The sequence below is a fragment of the Macaca fascicularis genome, chromosome 10 (genome assembly GCF_037993035.2).
Source record: "Macaca fascicularis isolate 582-1 chromosome 10, T2T-MFA8v1.1".
Taxonomy (NCBI): domain Eukaryota; kingdom Metazoa; phylum Chordata; class Mammalia; order Primates; family Cercopithecidae; genus Macaca; species Macaca fascicularis.
The window spans coordinates 82,591,574-82,610,828 of record NC_088384.1 but is presented as its reverse complement, the minus strand read 5'-3'; the positions used below and the strand labels follow the sequence as shown (position 1 = coordinate 82,610,828).

General features: G+C 42.6%; 1 protein-coding gene across 3 annotated transcripts; it reads left to right on the top strand.

Moving 5' to 3' along the window:
* The first annotated feature begins 3,453 nt into the window (after positions 1–3,453).
* PRNP (prion protein (Kanno blood group)) lies at positions 3,454–18,974 on the top strand. Of its 3 annotated transcripts, none has more exons than XM_045362552.2 (2): positions 3,454–3,506; positions 16,594–18,974. In XM_045362552.2, exon 2 carries the CDS (start codon positions 16,604–16,606, stop codon positions 17,363–17,365), a length of 762 nt encoding a protein of 253 aa, XP_045218487.1. In that variant the 5' UTR covers positions 3,454–3,506; positions 16,594–16,603; the 3' UTR covers positions 17,366–18,974. The 3 variants fall into 3 exon arrangements, with proteins under 3 accessions (XP_045218487.1, XP_005568470.1, XP_065378874.1); XM_005568413.4 differs by having other exon boundaries at positions 3,454–3,510; XM_065522802.1 differs by having other exon boundaries at positions 3,454–3,734.
* The last annotated feature ends 281 nt before the right edge of the window (positions 18,975–19,255 follow it).

Here is a 19,255-nt window from a genome sequence, read left to right as displayed (position 1 = left end):
GGCTTTCTATCATATTTAATTATTAAAACCCAAACATCTGTCATGGGCTGTCAGGCCCTATGGTCACTTTCTGTATGGCTTCCTATATCCTCTCTGAGGTCTGAGGTCAGAGACTATAACTATTTAATTCACACTAGGTGCTCAATAAAGTAGAGGAAATAATTCTTCTGTTGTGATAAGATGAATTCAGAGTCTAACTTCTTTAGCTTCTCCTTACTTGCTGAGGAGGATCTACATGATGTGGACAAATCACTTTCCGCCAGGACACAGGAGATGGGAAAGGAGACTTCCAAAGAATGATTTGATGGTGCTGTGAACCTCAGCACAATCGGGCTCCGTGGGCAAACACAATAGGGTTTGACCTCCAAAGACAAACCCTACACCCCACTCCCCACTCAGTCCGGAAAATGACCTTCACTGTTTATAGTGAGATATGGGTGGTTGTGGTCATGGGAGAGGCAATGGGAGTGAGTCTGGAATGAAGAATTATGCAGGGCCATTTGAATAGCCACTTCCTGTGGGTTGTCCACTCTTGGAGTGGTTCATGAGGTCAATGAAAACTCCTAAGAATCCATAGGCCAGACCATTAACCCCATTGTGGCAGCTTTTAAAAATAGCAACAAGGTCTCTGATATTCCTCCTGTTGAGGAGTGGGCTCTGTGTCCTCTGTCCTTGAATCTGGGGGCTATAAGACTTCTTCTTTTTTTTTTTTTTTTTGAGATAGTCTCACTCTATTGCCCAGGCTGAAGTGCAATGGTGCCATCTTGGCTCACTGCAACCTCCGCCTCCCAGGTTCTAGCGATTCTCCTGCCTCAGCCTCCTGAGTAGCTGGGATTACAGGCGCACACCACCATGCTTGGCTAATTTTTGTATTTTTAATAGAGGCAGGGTTTCACCATGTTGCCCAGGCTGATCTTGAACTCCTGACGTCAGGTGATCCACCAACCTTGGCCTCCCAAAGTGCTGGGATTACAGGCATGAGCCACTGCGCCCGGCAAGGGGGCTATATAACTATTATGTCAACAGCATACAGTGGAAGTGACGCTACATGACTTCCGAGCCCAGATGGGAAGTGGCATTGCAGCTTCTTGTTTGCTGAAACTCTCACACTTGGAGTCCTGAGCCACCATATAAGAAGTCCATCCAAGCCAAGACCACCAGGCCATGAGGAAATCAGGCCACACAGAGAAGCCACAGGTAGGCACCGCAGTCAGCACATCTGATCTTCAAGTCCTCCCAGCCCAGGTGCCACTCAGGCAAGTGCATAGGCTTCAGATGACTGCAACTCCCAGCTATCTAGGCACCCCTAGACTTAAAGTCTTCTCAACTGACACCCCAAACATAATGGGGCAGAATCAAGTTCCCGCTGTGCCTGTCCAGCTCCCTGGCTTAAACAATCTGTTGGCATAATAAAATGGTAGTTGGTTTAAACCACCTAAGTTGTGGGGTATTTGCAGCACATCAGTAATAACCAGAATAGGTCATAAGGCAATCCCCTTAGGTTCCCTAATTCTTCCCCTCCAAGAAATCCCAGGCTATTTGAGCCCTTTCCTGATGGGAGGAAAGCAGTCCACCAGAACATACGATTCTTTTGAGGAAAAGATGGGTTTTAGCGTCTTGGAATCAAGCTTCACAGAGCGCCTTCTACCAGTGGGCAGCCAGCCCCTTGCCTAGGCTGATCTGGTCACCCACTTCCAGCCCCACCCCAGCTCCATCCTCCCACCCGGTTCTGTCCTCCCTGCAGCCCCTGAGCCTCTAGGCGACTCAAAGAGATGCTGTGCTGCCTGCCAAGTTCATCTCCCAGTGAGCCATCTCTGAGGAAAGGAGGTAAGGCTCTGAATGCGATGTCAACCTAAGTATTACATAAGACTGATAGGTTGTAAAATGGCCTCGCTGCCTAGTGCTCATTCTAACTGGCCACAATCCAGTCCTCCCTGTTGCACTGAGTCAGCTCCCTCCAAAGGCAGCACTTTCCAGGCCTCCCGTTGCCCTTTCCCAGCAGACCTTTCAAGTGCTCACCCACACTCACATAAACATGGCCCAGGCACTGTTTACAGCAGCTCTCCTCTGTGCATTCTCCTGGCTTCTCCTGTCTCTCGCCATTTGTCCCTCCTCCCCTGCAACTTGAGTGACAGTGATTGGTCCTGAGATGCAAATACTTAATGCAAATATGTTTACAATGGAGCAATGGAGCCTCAGCTTTTTTTTTTCTTTTTCTTTTTAAGAGAGAGAGAGTGAGACAGGGTCTTGGTCTGCAGCCCTGTGGCCCAGGCTGGAGTGCAGTGGCACGATTACAGCTCACTGCAGCCTCTACCTCCTGGGCTCAAGCAACCCTCCCACCTCAGCCTCCCCAGTAGCTGAGACTACAGGCCTGTGTCACTGTTCAGAGCTAATTTTTTAAATTTTTTTTTGTAGAAATGGCGTCTCACTATGTTGCCCACTTTGGTCTCAAACTCCTGAGCTCAAGCGATCTTCCTGCCTTGGCCTCTCAAAGTGCTGGGATTACAGGCCTGAGCCACTGCACCTGGCTGTCAACATTCTTAAATCTCTTTCCTTACATGCTTCCTAAACCTCTCACCCAAAACGAGGAGATTAGATGTCCTATTTTCCCCAGGGCAGGCCTGGTTTATGCCCATTCCACTCTTAAAAGTGTCCAATTTGGGTTATAATTTATAAAATCCCCCTCCCTCTAACTCCTGCCCTTCTATCACTTCATCCCTCGCCGTCCTTTAAAATGAGACAAACCTTTCTCTAAGTTGTCAGCAGGAATCCTGGGCAAGAACACACCACCCTGTTTCATAGAAGGTATCTCAGGTAATGTGCAAAGAGGGGTTTTTAAACGGAGTGCATTCTTCTCATTTGTTAATATCACCACCTAAATAACCTCTTGCCTAGAATAAGGAGTAGAAAGTGAATGAACGAAGGAACAGGTGATGGTCAGTATCCTTTCTACGCCTCAAAAATTAAAGAGTTTATGTGAAAATTCATAAATATTAATCTCAATCCAGAATAAGCAAAATTTTTGTTTTCCTCTTTAGAAATTTCTGGTTGCAAAAGTTCCAGAAATTTCTTCCTCATTCCCGAGACTTTCATTTTCTCGAGTTCTCTATTATGTAACGGGGAGCTGAAGCTTTGGGCCGAATTTCCAATTAAAGATGATTTTTACAGTCAATGAGCCACGTCAGGGAGCAATGGCACCCGCAGGCGGTATCAACTGATGCAAGTGTTCAAGCGAATCTCAACTCGTTTTTTCTGGTGACTCATTCCCGGCCCTGCTTGGCAGCGCTGCACCCTTTAACTTAAACCTCGGCCGGCCGCCCGCCGTGGGCACCGAGTGTGCGCCGGGCCGCGCTACAATTGGTCCCCGCGCCGACCTCCGCCCGCGAGCGCCGCCGCCTCCCTTCCCCGCCCTGCGTCCCTCCCCCTCGGCTCCGCGCGTCGCCTGCCCTCCGCGCCAGTCGCTGACAGCCGCGGCGCCGCGAGCTTCTCCTCTCCTCACGACCGAGGCAGGTAAACACCCGGGGTGGCGGAAACTCGGGCGGGGACAGGGGAGCTGCGGGGGCCGAGTGAGGACCCCGGGCCTCGGGTCCCAGGCACAAGGATGCCCGGCCGGGCAGGGTCCGAACCCCAGTGAGGAGGGGCCGGGGGCTGCCCCGCGGGCGCGTGACGCGTCTCGGGCCTGCCCGGGTGCGCTGGTCTCGGCTCGGGTGAGGCGGCTCGGCTTCACTTTTCAGGTAGGAAAGCTCCCTTTACTCCGCGTGGGGGCTGGGGGAGCTGGCGGAGCCCCGGTAGGGAAGTCGGTGGCGCCGGGGTGTCCCAGCCCCCTTGTACCCCGCGTGGGTCCGGCCCAGCGGGCGATCGCCGACGGCCAGGGAACGCCGGAAGGGCCGCCAGCGGGCTCCGCAGGGCGCGGGGCGAGGAGGGGCGCCTGGGGGCCGCGGGGCTCGCGCTCTCCGCCCGTTGGCCGCCCCTCGGAGGCCGGGATCGGGGCCCGGGACGCCCCTCGGCAAGGCCTGGCGCTTCCGCGATGCCCAGAGGGTGCTTGGGGGGGATGGAAAGAGGGACGCCCGCCGGGGGAGTTCCGGGGCGCCTCGGTCCCTCCCGCCGCAGCCGCAGCGCTCCTCCCGGGAGGCAGCCCCGCCCTTCATCCTCGCGACCGGAGCTTCTCCGAGGGAGGCCGCAGCCGTGCAGCCGTCGCCACCGCCGCCACCGCCTGAGGAAGGGGCCCACGCGGGCGGGCGGGGGCGGGGCCTCAGGCCTCGGCGGGGGCGGGGTCCAGGGAGGCTCCACCCTCTGTTCGCCAGTGGCTGGGAGAGAGTAGCTGCAGGTCTGCGGCCTGGCCCCAGGTGCGACGGCGGACCTCAGCTTGACCAGTAGTATTCCTCCCAGACCCCTGGAGGGAGAACACTGGCCATGGGGGGCTCCAAGGAACAACCAGCCTCGAATGACTACCCTTGGGTCACTGGCCTCCCCACCTGTGCAGCAGGCGCCTTCGCGTTTCGTTATTAAACAATGGGGAGAAATCCATGTTTACTGTACTTTTTAAGGAATTTTTTGCTCTTCTCTTTGTAGTGGCTGTAGGAAATAGATTTTTTTTTAACCTCGTAATTCCACCACCGTCACATCCATCTTCGCCATCGCAAAGCCACAGCTCCCTGTTTTTGTTTCCTAGCCTCCAGATTCTCACACAACACAGTGCAGTTTCACTGCCATAATGCTGAGAATCTTCATGGCTGCGTTATTTTCTTGTTCTTAGATCATCACGGTTTAATTAGTAGTTCCCCATAGGCAGAACATTTGAGATGTTTCCCGTTTCCTTAGGAAAAACTCCTGGTAGAAAAGGATTAAGGATTTTTACAAATATAATTGTCAAAAACATAGGAACAGGAAATTGGGTGAATATGTTAAACCTCTGAAAAAATCAACAACGCTCTTAGATCTGTAGAAGAGAGGAAAAAATCACCAGTGGGAAGAAGCAATTTTACTTACACAAGCACTGAGAAGGTCTTACAGTGAAAAAAAGCTAACCAGTAAGGGGAAAAGCAGGCAGAGAGGTAGGATGTGATTTGTATGTTATTTGTATCTAGCACAAATCTTCCACACTGAAAGGAAAATATTAAGATTATAATAGATAAATGACAAAATGATGAATAATTTACACAATAAAATGCAAATTAAGCATGTTTGGGTTATCATTTTACATTTATTAAAATAACAAAAATAATTAATAGTAACAGCAACCCTTGCTGGAAGGTTGCCCAAAACTTGACATTTTCAAGTATCCGGGGAGGTGGCAGGGCTTTGAGATCACAAAGATGGTTCTACAGTCAATTTTGTGACTTTGGACAGGCTACCTAATTTCCTGATCCTCCTTTTGTCCATTCATAGAATGGAGGAAATGATAGCTACTTTCTGCATCTGTATGTATGTGTTATTTGGGGCATTTTGAACCAGTACAAACCTTTTGTAAAGCAATCTGGTGATGCATTAAGAAGTTGGAAGCTGTGACCTAGAAACCCCACTCCTGAGAATTTACCTGCAATGGAAGAAACAAACAAAAAAAAAAACAGGCACATATTCCCAGCAGAATGATCTAAAATTAGAACAGCTGGAAAACAGTCTAAATGTATAACACCAGGGCAGTAGCTAAGAAAATTATGACAGATAAACTGAAATAAACATTACGTAACCATAAAAAAATCATGATTTTGGAGCCTGTGATATGTGGGGAAAAACTGGTAAGTAAAAAAGTGGGTTACTAAACTGCACCTGCTTGCTCTAACATGAACGCATATGTGAAAAATCTGAAAGAAAAAAGCACAGAAAATGGACGTTTTCATTGAAATTATAGGTGATCTTAATTTTCTTTTGGTGAATATATTGCTGTCACTAAATAAGGACATTTAAAAAATAGTTCAACAGGTTTTAATTTTTTAAATGAAATGGACCCACAGTTTTCTGTGTGTAAAAAGGAGAGATTGTTATATTTGCTACTTAGAATAAAAGATTTTTAGCCAACCTTGTTTCTTTTTTCAAATATTGTTCCATTTTTTTTTGTTGATTAATGATTTAGTAATTTGTATATTGGGTTTTTTTTAAAGAATCAGTTCTTAGATTCATTTATCAATTCTAGTTTTTTGCTGTCGTTGTTTTTAAGGACTCCTGAATATTTTTCAAAACTGAACAATTTCAGCCATGTCTAAGCTTTCTGTCTTCCTGGAGGCACAAATCTAGTTTAGCTGAGCCACAACAGATTGTACATATCCGGCAGAACCTCTGTGGTCTTAGGAAGGTTGAAAGTCACCAACTGTCACAGAAAATGAGGGTCAGGAAAGGCTGTGATCACAAGCTCTTGATCCAGAGGCCACTTGGGTCCATCTGTGTAACTCACACCTCACTGCATCATCATTTCTTGTAAAATCAGTTTAATTTTGCAGAGAAATGGCCACAGATTTTTAGAATTATTCTGAATTATGTAAGGGAGCAGCCATTTTAAAAATAATGTAATGAAATAACAATAATAACAGAAGTTTCTGCACCACATTGACCCTGAACATGGCTCTGAACCAACTGGCCAAACCAAGGTAAAAGATTCTCTAAACTTCAGTTTTAACTTACTTTGTCCATTCTCCCTTTTCAGATCTTATTTCTTCTTCCAAGGCAACTATATCCGCTGTGAACTGCTGCATATTAAACATTCAAAACACGTCTGTGTCTAACCCAGTGATGGCTACAGCATTATAAAATAACTCCTAAGTGAATTGTGTGTGCAGCAATTCTCACGGCTGGGAGAATTTTTTTTCTCAATGTGTTAACTAGTCCTTTTTCTCCAACTGCATTCTACTTAAACTGTTACAGTATTGTGTGATCACTTTAAAGGAAGTAACCCTTCAATGAAAAGCATTATAAATGTTGAAGATTAGACCCCTGAGACCTAGCACTGAAGCCTGATCGCGGGTGCCAATTCCCTGAGAAGCTTTTCTAGATTCCCAAAGCCTGTCTCCCATCGCTAGGCACTCTCTGACTGGCTTGGGATGGGTTCCAGCAATGTTGTTTTTTAAAAGCTCCTCAGGTAATTTTGATGATGGACCAGGTTGGGAACCCCTTGCTCTATTCAGTTTGTGGCTTCTGGGTGCCAGTGAGAAACCGCTACCCCCAATTTTTGTGCAAAATTTTTTTTCAGCTTACATCAAGTTCTTTATGGACCTCAAAAAAATTAAAATATAACAAGGGAATTTACTTAGCTCAGAAAAGACAAGGGACACTATGGGTTGAAGGTGGGGGACTGTTTGACATTTGCCCCTTCCCAATGTAACTAATTAAGCTTCAAGTTGTAATGTGTTATATGGGCTGGAAGGCTTTGGTGGCTATATTTGGATCTCAGCTCCAACACCTTGGGCTGTTACAATCTTGGGATAAGTTCGTACCAGCTCTGACTCTCACTCCCCATCTATAAATGGGAATAAGATGAATGGGGTAATTTATGGATTTTTTTGTACCCTCTCTCTAGTTCCATTGTTTTGCCATTCTGCTTATGCACCAATGCCATGTGATCTTATTGTAGCTTTGCACTCTGACACCTGGCAGGTCAAGTGCACCCTGGATTATCTTCTCATTAAAAGTTTTCTTCAGTCTTTTAAGTTTGGAGTATAATTTCATAATGTCTTTTAAAATCCCTTTTGAATTCTTTTTTAATTTATTTATTTTTTAATTTGACAGATAAGATTATATGTATTGTGTACAAAATTAGAAAGAGAGCTTTTCCTCTAAGATCTGAAACAAGATAAGAATGCTCACACACACCAGTTCTATTCAACATATAGTACTGGAAGTTCTAGCCAGGACGGTTAGACAAGAGAAAGAAATAAAGAACATCCAAATTTGAAAGGAAAAAGTTAAATTGCTCCTATTTGGAGATCACATGATTTTATACTTATAAAACCATAAAGACTCCACCAGAAAACCATTAGAACTAATAAATTTAGTAAAGTTGCAGGATACAAAATTAACATACAAAATTCAGTAGTGTTTCTATATGCCAATAGTGAACTCTCTGGAAAGAAATAAAAATAAAGTTCCATTTACAACAGCTACAAAATAAAATATTTCAGAATAAATTTAGCCAAGAAGGTGAAAGATCTCTACACTGAAAACTATAAAACACCGATGAAAGAAATTGAAGGAGACACAAATAGAAAGATAGAATGTGCTCATGGGGGAATAATTAATATTGTTAAAATGTCCATACTACCCAAAGTGGTCTACAGATTCAATAGAATCCCTATCAGAATACCAATGACATTCTTCACAGAAATAGAAAAAACAATCCTAAAATTCAGTGAAGGTGGCATCCTTGTCTCATTTCAGATCTAAGAGGAAAAGCTCTCAATTTTTCACCATTAAGTATGATGTTAGCTGTGACCTTGTCATATGTGGCCTTTATTGTGTTGAGGTACAATCCTTCTATACCTAATTCATTGAGAGTTTTTATCATAAAAGAATGTTGAATTTTGTCATATGCTTTTTCTGCGTCTATTGAAATGATAGTATGGTTATTGTCTCATTCTGTTACTGTGATGTATCACACTTATTGATTTGTGTATGTTGAACCATCCTTGCATCCCTGGGATGAGTCCCACTTTATGGTAGTAAATGATCTTTTTAATGAGCTGTTGAATTTACTTTGCTAGAATTTTGTTAAGAATTTTTGCACCTATGTTCATCAGGGATATTGGCCTATACTGCCATTTTCTTGTATATTTTTGTGGGACTTTGACATCAGGATAATGCTGGTTTCTCCTGTTATTAATTTCTAGTTTTATACCATCATGCTTAGAAAAGAAACTTGATATGATTTCAGTCTAATTAAGTTTGTTAAGACTTGTTTTATGACCTAACATATGATCTATCCTGGAGAATGCTCCATGTGCTGTTGAGAAGAATGTGTGTTCTGCAGCTGTTGGATGGAATGTCCTGTATTTGTCTGTTTAGATCCATTTGGTTTAAGTGAAGTGTAAGTCTGATGCTTCGTTATTTATTTTCTTTCTAAATCACGTGTCCAAAAATCTAAGAGATCCAAAGCAAACAAGGGGTTATAAAATTACCTTTGAATGCTGACTGAAATTATGTTTACTTTATGGATTATTTGCTGGTGACTTGGTATCTTTCAATACTGGTTTCCAGAACAAAAAAAGTTGTATGTCTTTCTCTTTTTCCAGTCTTCTTTTATGTCTCAGTAAAATTTTGTAGCTTTCCTACTATTTATTTTCAGGTTAAATCCTAGATATTTTCAATTTTTACTGCCATTGTGGATGAATGTTTTTCCCCATGAAATGTTTAACTACAACTGATTTAGGGACTCACTGAGTTTTGATTTGTTGATTTGAAAAACTACCACCCTGTTAAGCTCACATATTTATTCTAAGACATTTTTTGAGATTTTCCTGAATTTTCCAAGTAAAAAAATTATACCTACATGAATTTATAGAACAACCTAATAGCATAAAAGCAATAGATTATTGTTCACCACATTAATGGGAATGCCTTTCCTCTTAAAATTACGATATTTTGGGCTTTGTGTTTGTGACAGCATTTCTTTATGATGGAAAGAGACTATCCTTCCAGTTCTATAGAAATGTTTTAAAAATAGCTTAAATTTTCAAAAATTTAGGAATGATACTGATTTTCATTGAAAACTTTTCAACATCTGAAGAAAATCTTTTTTTCTTCCTAACCTATTAATAGAGTTCCTGATTTTCAACCAGTCTTGTATTCCTAAAATAATCCATAGTGGTCATAATGTATTCTTTTACTAAACTGTTAAAATAAGTTGGGTGCTATTTTTTTGGATTTTGGCACCTGTGTGAGAGGAGGGTGCCATAGCAGGGTGGCTAAGTGTGCCCACCTGCATACTAGCATTTGAATCTTGGCCCTTTATCCCATTGGCTCTAAATACTGCATCTCAGGTGAAGATGCCCAAATGTTTATCTCTACTGAGTTACAGATTCTTATAACAATTGCCTGAATTGATACTCCCACTTGGATGTCTCATATATGTGGCAAAGTTTACATGTCCATACTGAAACTCTTGGTTTTCTTTCCCAAGCATGACCCTCCACCAGTTTGTCCTATTTCAGTAGATGGCATCACCGCCATCTCCCTGGTTATGGAAGCCCCAGACCCGGGCAACTCTCACTCCTCCATCCACTCAACCAGAAAGTCTTACTGGCTCTTTCTGTAAAATATGTCTCATTTATTCACAGCCTGCCAGCTGCATGGACTCCATCCCAGGCCACGCCACCATCTTTCTGCAGTAGTTTCTTAACTGGCCTCTCCATTCCCTTTCTTGTCCCACTAAATTTTCTTCTATTTAAGAAAAAATATTTTGTAGACATGGGTTTTCGCCATGTTGCCCAGGCTGGTCTCGAACTCCTGGCTCAAGCAATCCTCCTGTCTGAGCTTCCCAAAGTGCTAGGATTACAGGCTTGAGCTGAGCTTTAAAAAAAACAATTTTATGATGTTACTGTCCTACTAAGACCCTTTAATGGCTCCCCACTGCTTTCAGAAGAAGATAGGTATTTCTCTCTGTGGCCCATGAGGCCCTCATGATCTGACCCTCACCACCTCCCTAGTCTCAGCAGTCCACCTGCCGCTGTCTCATAGGGCTCCACAGATTTGATCTCCTTTTTGGTTCTTAAGCCCACCAAGCTAAGTATCTTATTCCAAACTGTGTCCCCTGCCCCTAGCACAATTCTTGACCCTTAGAATTCTGACACTTAAAGTATGTATTAAGCTAATCAATAAATTATTGTGCCAGGCATGGTGGCACAATAATGTGTTGTGGGTCACCTATATATAGCTGTGGCTCACACTTATAATCCCAGCACTTTGGGAGGCTGAGGCATGCAGACTAGTTGAACCCAGGAGTTCGAGACCAGCCTGGGCAACATGGCGAGACCCCATCACTACTAAAAATACAAAATAATAACCGGGCTTGGTGGTACATACCCGTGGTCCCAGCTACTCAGGAGGATCACTTAAGCCCATTGGGTGGAGGTTGCAGAGAGCTGAGATCATGCCACTATACTTTGGCCTGGGTGAGCCCCTGTCTAAAAAAAAAAAAAAAAAAAGGTTATGGTACTGTAAGTGTTATATTACAGTGTATAATTTTTGACAGCTTTTTTCCTCCATTTCTTCTATGGTTATTGGTCAGTTTAGTCTTCTTTTTTTTTTTTTAAGCTGACACATACTGGTTGGGCATGGTGGCTCACACCTGTAATCTCAGCACTTTGGGAGGCCAAGGCGGGAAGATCTCTTGAGCCCAGAAGTTTGAGACAAGCCTGGGCAACATAGCAAGATCCCATCTCTACCAGAAAAGAAACAACAACAACAAAAAGAAACTGGCACATACTAGTTATTCCATAAATATTTGTTAAATGAATTAATTCTAAAGTTGATTTTTATAATTTATATCTTAACAGAAAGACAATCCATTTCGGAAATATTTTTATTCATTAAGGAAAGTTGTATATAGTAATTTATTATCCTTTTAAAGCATTCTCTAAGGCTATTTCCCCTTATAGAGATGTTTTCTAGTGATGTGTGTGTGTGTGTTGTATTTTCAAATAACTCTTAATTTTATTTAGAAATTCCACATTTTTCTGGGTTTTATTTATTAAATTTGATTTTCATCTCTATTATTAATTTATAACTATGACAGTTTATTTTGAAGTTTTCTGTTTTCTTCTTTTTGAATTGAATAATCATTTACTTTATTTCACTTCTTGTATTCAGTTGTATTATCCATGTTCCTCTGATAGCCATGTAGGTTCCAAATCCTCACATTTTCAACTTCCTTAAAAAAATTTTTTTTGTGCTATCCTGATAAGCGTGAATGTTATATCATTTTTGTTTCAGTTTTATTATATTCTTAATGATTTTGATTATCTTTTTCTATCCTTTTGGGTTTCTCTCTTAGGTAAATTATCGGTTATATCTTTTGGCCATTTTTTCTGTTGGAATTACTGTCTCTTACTGCTCTGTTAGAATTCCTTGCAAGTTCTAGAAATGAATCCTCTGTTGATTTTAAGTCCCTTTTACCATTGTGTATTCTTTCTATTAACTTTGTCCAGAGTCAGCTTTATCGTGTTGAATAAGAATCTTTAAATTTTAATTTTTTTAAATTTTTAAGTTCAAGGGCACAAGTGCAGGTTTGTTACATAGGTAAACTTGTGTCACGGGGGTTTGTCATACAGATAATTTCATCACTCAGGTACTAAGCCTAGTACCCATTAGTTATTTTTCCTGATCCTCTCCGTCCTCCAACCCTCCGATAGGCCTTGGTGTGTGTTGTTCCTCTCCATGTGTCCATGTGTTCTCATCATTTAGCTCCCACTTATAAATGAGAACATGTAGAATTTGGTTTTCTGTTCCTGTGTCAGTTTGCTAAGGATAATGGCTTCCAGTTCCATCCACATCCCTGCAAAGAACATGATCTCATTCTTTTCTGGGGCTGCATAGTATTCAATGGCATATATGTACCACATTTTCATTATCCAGTCTATCATTGATGGGCATTTAGGTTGATTCCACGTCTTTGCTACTGTGGATAGTGTTGGCAATGAACATATACGTGTATGTGTCTTTGTAATAGAATGATTTATATTCCTTTGGATATATACCTAGTAATGAGATTGCTGGGTCAAATGGTATTTCCGTCTTTAGGTTTTTGAGGATGTAATCAAATTCATCAATTATTAGACTTATGGTTTGTGCTTTTTGTTTTAAAAGTTCTTCCCCCATTCCTCCTTCAGGTCACAAAGATATTTGCCAATATTTTCCTCTTCTAGCGCCATTCTTGTACCTTTCACATGTAAGTCTTGGATCCATCTAGAGTTCACTTTTGTATGTAGTTAGGGATCTAGTTTTTTTTTCTTGTTTCCCAGAAGCATGAAACCTTCCTTCTGTATTGATTTGTGGTGCCCACGTCAGCACACATCAAGTCCCTGCTAAAGTGTATCTACGTGGGTTTCTCTCTCAACTTGCTTTTCTGTTTCCTTTGGTCTCTCCATCTATTCCTTAGTTTTACCGTCCAGTCTTCATCACTGTGGTTTTGTAGTGATTTCGTGTCTGCTTTGGCAGATTCCCTCCTCTTTACACTTTTTTTTTTTTTTAAGTTGACCTTGTTATTCATGGGCATTTTCTTCCCCATATAAGTTTACTGAACTTCTCAAAAAATCCACCTGGAATTTTAACTGGCATTTTATTGAAACTACCAGTACAGGCCGGGCATGGTGGCTCACGCCTGTAATCCCAGCACTTTGGGAGGCCGAGGCGGGCGGATCACCTGAGGTTGGGAGTTCAAGACCAGCCTGACCAACATGGAGAAACCCTGTCTGTACTAAAAATACAAAATGAGCTGGGTGTGGTGGTGCATGCCTGTAATCCCAGCTACTAGGGAGGCTGAGGCAGGAGAATCACTTGAACCCAGGAGGCGGAGGTTGCGGTGAGCCGAGATCGTGCCATTGCACTCCAGCCTGCGCAACAAGAGCAAAACTCCATCTCAGAAAAAAAAAAACGAAACTACCAGTACATTTGAGGATAATGGACATCTTTATATAATACTGAGTTATTGCAATCAAGACCATGGAATGCCTCTCCATTTTTTCAGATCATCTTCTATGTTCTCTGTATTAGAGTTAAAATTTTCACCCATTGGAAGTCTTTTCTTAGTTAAATCAGTTCCTAGACACTTTACAGTTTGGTTGTTACTTTGAATATCTGTATTTTCTTCTGGTCAGTTATTAATAGTATAGAGGAATGCTGTTGATTTTAGTAGGCTGACCTTCAGTCCCATAACCTTGCACTCTAGCGTTGGTTCTCATGTTACTCCTGTTATTCTGTTGGATTTTCTATGTGCATGATCACACTAATTGCAAATACTGTCAGCCAGAGCACTTTTCTTGCCATTCTTACACCTGTTACTTCTTTGCATATGGCCTTGGACAGCACCTTGAGTCCCATGACAATGGATGTCCCTGTTGTGTTTCTAAGTGTATTCTTAGTGCTCTTCTTAGTAATAAACAGGTATTGACCATTACCATATACTTAATAGGATATCTTGAAATATGCCAGAGGACTAGGCCACTACCTGACTCATGACAGAGAGTATCTTAGATGAATAGGCCTCCAGACATGCCAGTGTCCTTTCTCATCACCCATCTCCACTCCAGAGTTGTCTGGCCCCACCCACCTTCTGTGCCTGGTTCTTCTCCTCTGAGCTTCTCTCACTATGCCATGTCCTCGCCTGTTCAGGTGTATCTAAGAGCTCATAGATCCTTAACTCTTACAGCTTTAAATAAGGCACGTTCAAAGCCCGACTCAGTGTCATTCCCTGCAGTCTCCTCTTCCTCCCATCTTGCCCATTTCAGGTAATATCTCCAGCCAGCCAGAGTCTACTGCAGGAGCTGGCACATAAAATAAATACTTATTTAACTGAATTGAAAATGTTAGCTGGCCATTGTCAAAAATACTATTTTGTACATTTATAAATATGGTTCTCTTTGCGTATCTATTATAAATATTTAATATTTAGTTTGATTATTCCTTATGCTTTATAACATGTGTTTTCCCACTCATTCATTTGTCCAGCATTTATTTTACAAGTCTATGGGTCAAGCACTGTGTCTAGGAACACTGCTGTGAACAAAACCAAACCCCTGCCCTCAAGCAGCCTGCACTCCCGTGGAGAATATGAACAATAAGCACACAATAAATAACATAATATCTCAAGTAGCTGTAACTGCTCCAGAGAATAATGAAACTGGGAAAGGGGGTGGGCTAGGGGTGCTATTTTAGGTAGAGTGATGGGAAGAGCCCCACTGAGCAAACTTGAGCCACATGAGTAGCTGGAAGAAAAGCCTTCTAGGCCCAGAGAACAACAAGGGCAACAGCCCTGAGACAGGACGTGCTTGTCAGGTTTGAGGGGCAGTGGGAGGCCTGAACCAGGTCACATGGGGCCCAGCCAGCATGGCCTCGACCTTGTGTTTTATCCAGAGTACAAAGGAGCCTCACTGAGGGACAAGGGAAGTGGCACGATGTGACCCGCATATTAAGAGGAGAGCACTCAAAGGCAGCCAGGGGAGGAGCAGGTAGGCTGGTTGGGAGGCTGTTGAAGGAATCAGATGAGAAGTGATGGAGGCACCGAATAAGATGGTCATGTTGGAAAATGTGAGAAGCTGAGGTGCTTAGGATTGATTTTCAAGGTAGAGCTGCTGAGATTTGCTGATAGATCCAGTGTATGCTGTGAGAGAGAAAATTCAGTCACTCTAGAGCTTTGGCTGGATTTGTCACCCATTGGAGTGAATGGAGAAGGTGCTGACATAAAAGCCCCTTAGATTGAACGTTACTGACTGAGGGGATGGTGCCCTAGTTTGATTTCCTGGGGTGTGTGAGTAGCAGGGAAGCCAAGAGCTGGGCCTCATGAGATCATGGGACCTACATCAAGGAAGCAAGCCTGCAAAGAACCTGCCCCACAGACCCCCACCTAAAAGAGCCTCCAAAAACCCTAACTGGCATGACCAACTCTGCTTGTAACTTTCAAATATATTTTGATTTGCTTATGACCACCAAGGCAAAACTTCCCATTTCAATAATGTTAGTAGAAACATAAACAGAATGTTAATTTATTTATTTGATAATTCTTTTTGTGAATATTATCCAATTCAGTCATTAGCTCTGAAGGAGATGAAAAATAATTTTCTAATTTTTAAAAGAATTTGCAGCTAATTGGGTGATAGTTAAAGGTAAGGGGTTTCTGAGTTCACAAAAATGTTCTAAAATTGACAACAGTTATGGTTGCACATTTCATTAAATGTTCTAAAAACCATTGAACTGTACATGGTACATGGTGGATTATATGGTATGTGAATTATATCTGAACAAGCTAGGTATTTTTTTTAAAAAAATAAAAATAAAAAAGGAGAAAGAGGGAAAAATATTGCAGATCATCCCAGCACTGAGGACAAGACTAACTTCAGTGTTACAGTATATGCCATTTACAGTATATGCCATTTTAGGTTTTATGGCACACAGTGATGATTTGGAGCCTATGATTTGACCTAGGGTACAGCAGGTACTATTTAGCAATCATTTTACTATTGTCATAGGTCTCTGCTCTGGGAGCTAAGTATGCAGGGTAAATGAGATCTTTAATTTGAAAAGAGATTTTAATTTGATGAATATACATTCTCCAAAGGGTCGTAAACTGTCATTCTGGATGTTTGATTTGTTTGTTGTTTTAGTACAAAAATTAGAAGAAAATAAATCACTCATAAAATATTAAATAATGAACTAAAACTCATTCATCAAGTCCATAACTTAGGGTCAGATTTGTCCTTGGAGCAGGAGAAAGAGTTGTGTTCACGCTTTTCTTACCTTTGCTTTTGTCCTAAGTGCTTCAGAGAAGTACAGGGCGGGAACAGCGTTTCACTTGAGCAGCTGATGCCATTGCTATGCACTCATTCATTATGCACCAAACATTTAGTAGTTTCAACATAAATATGGGACTCTGATATTCTCTTCTTCATTTTACAGAACAGTCATCATGGCGAACCTTGGCTGCTGGATGCTGGTTCTCTTTGTGGCCACATGGAGTGACCTGGGCCTCTGCAAGAAGCGCCCAAAGCCTGGAGGATGGAACACTGGAGGCAGCCGATACCCGGGGCAGGGCAGCCCTGGAGGCAACCGCTACCCACCCCAGGGTGGTGGTGGCTGGGGGCAGCCTCATGGTGGTGGCTGGGGGCAACCCCATGGTGGCGGCTGGGGACAGCCTCATGGTGGCGGCTGGGGACAGCCTCATGGTGGTGGCTGGGGTCAAGGAGGTGGCACCCACAATCAGTGGCACAAGCCCAGTAAGCCAAAAACCAGCATGAAGCACATGGCTGGTGCTGCAGCAGCTGGGGCAGTGGTGGGGGGCCTTGGCGGCTACATGCTGGGAAGTGCCATGAGCAGGCCCCTCATACATTTTGGCAATGACTATGAGGACCGTTACTATCGTGAAAACATGTACCGTTACCCCAACCAAGTGTACTACAGGCCTGTGGATCAGTACAGCAACCAGAACAACTTTGTGCACGACTGCGTCAATATCACGATTAAGCAGCACACAGTCACCACCACCACCAAAGGGGAGAACTTCACCGAGACCGACGTTAAGATGATGGAGCGCGTGGTTGAGCAGATGTGTATCACCCAGTACGAGAAGGAATCACAGGCCTATTATCAGAGAGGATCGAGCATGGTCCTCTTCTCCTCCCCGCCTGTGATCCTCCTGATTTCTTTCCTCATCTTCCTGATAGTGGGATGAGGAAGGTCTTCCTGTTTTCACCATCTTTCTAATCTTTTTCCAGGTTGAGGGAGGGAGTATCCATCTGCAGCCCTTTTAGTGGTGGTGTCTCATTCTTGCTTCTCTCTTTGTCCCTGATAGGCTAATCAATACCCTTGGCACTGATGGGCACTGGAAAATATAGAGTAGACCTGAGATGCTAGTCAAGCCCCCTTTGATTGAGTTCATCATGGGCCGTTGCTAATGCCGGGCCAGTAAAAGTATAACAGCAAATAACCATTGGTTAATCTGTACTTATTTTTGGACTTAGTGCAGCAGGTTGAGGCTAAAACAAATCTCAGAACAGTCTCAAATACCTTTGCCTGGATACCTCTGGCTCCTTCAGCGGCTAGAGCTCAGTATACTAATGCCCTGTCTTAGCAGAGATTTCATAGCTATTTAGAGATATTTTCCATTTTAAGAAAACCCAGCAACATTTCTGCCAAGTTTGTTAGGAGGCCGCATGATACTCATTCAAAAAAAAATCCTAGAAATTGTTAGCTCTCGGGACACTGGCTTGGCCCACTGGAGCATGAGCTCTGTATCTACGGAGAACTGGGGCAATGTTTTACTTTTCACAGTAAGGGCTACACAGCAGCTGTTCATCAAGAGTAAATATCGGTACAACACTAAACCTCTGGCTAGAGGACATATTCACAGTGAACATAACTGTAACATATTTGAAAGGCTTCTGGGACTTAAAATCTAATGTTTGGGAATGGTGCCGTTGGAGGCAACCTCCCGTTTTTGTTTAAAGGACCTATGCGTGGCATTCCTTTCTTTAAACTCTAGGTAATTAAGGCAGCAGAAAAGTAAATTGCCTTCTAGACACTGAAGGCAAATCTCCTTTGTCCATTTACCTAGAAACCAGAATGATTTTGACATACTGGAGAGCTGCAGTTGTGAAAGCACCATCATCATAGAGGATGATGTAATTAAGAAAATGGTCAGTGTGCAAAGAAAAGAACTGCTTGCATTTCTTTATTTCTGTCTCATAATTGTCAAAAACCAGAATTAGGTCAAGTTCATAGCTTCTGTAATTGGCTTTTGAATCAAAGAATAGGGAGACAATCTAAAAAATATCTTACGTTGGAGATGACAGAAATATGATTGATTTGAAGTGGAAAAAGAAATTCTATTAACATTAATTAAAGTAAAATTATTCCCTGAATTGTTTGATATTGTCATCTAGCAGATACGTATTACTTTTCTGCAATGTTATTATTGGCTTGCACTTTGTGAGTATTCTATGTAAAAATATATATGTATATAAAATATATATTGCATAGGACAGATTTAGGAGTTTTGTTTAGAGCAGTTAACATCTGAAGTGTCTAATGCATTAACTTTTGTAAGGTACTGAATACTTAATATGTGGGAAGCCCTTTTGCGTGGTCCTTAGGCTTACAATGTGCACTGAATCGTTTTGTATAAGAATCCAAAGTGGACACCATTAACAGGTCTTTGAAATATGCATGTAATTTATATTTTCTATATTTGTAACTTTGCATGTTCTTGTTTTGTTGTATAAAAAATTTATAAATGTTTAATATCTGACTGAAATTAAACAGGAGCGAAGATGAGCACCACCTCCCATGTCTGCAGTTGTATTTCCTGGTGCTTACCCTGTGCTGGGAACCATTTTGGGGGTTAATCTGAGCCAAGTGGCACTTTCAGTTCTCCCTTCTCAAGTGATGGCTGATGGTTCATGCACCTCCCCCTGCTCCTGCCCTTGTCCTCACTTCCCTGTCACCTACTAGTTCATCCCTGCTGCTTTTGCATTTTCTCCACAAGTATCTATGTGGGCTTAGCCCTGGTAAACAGCAAAGGCGCTATTGCAGCAGGAGGAACAGTCTAGGAGCTTTTATCAGT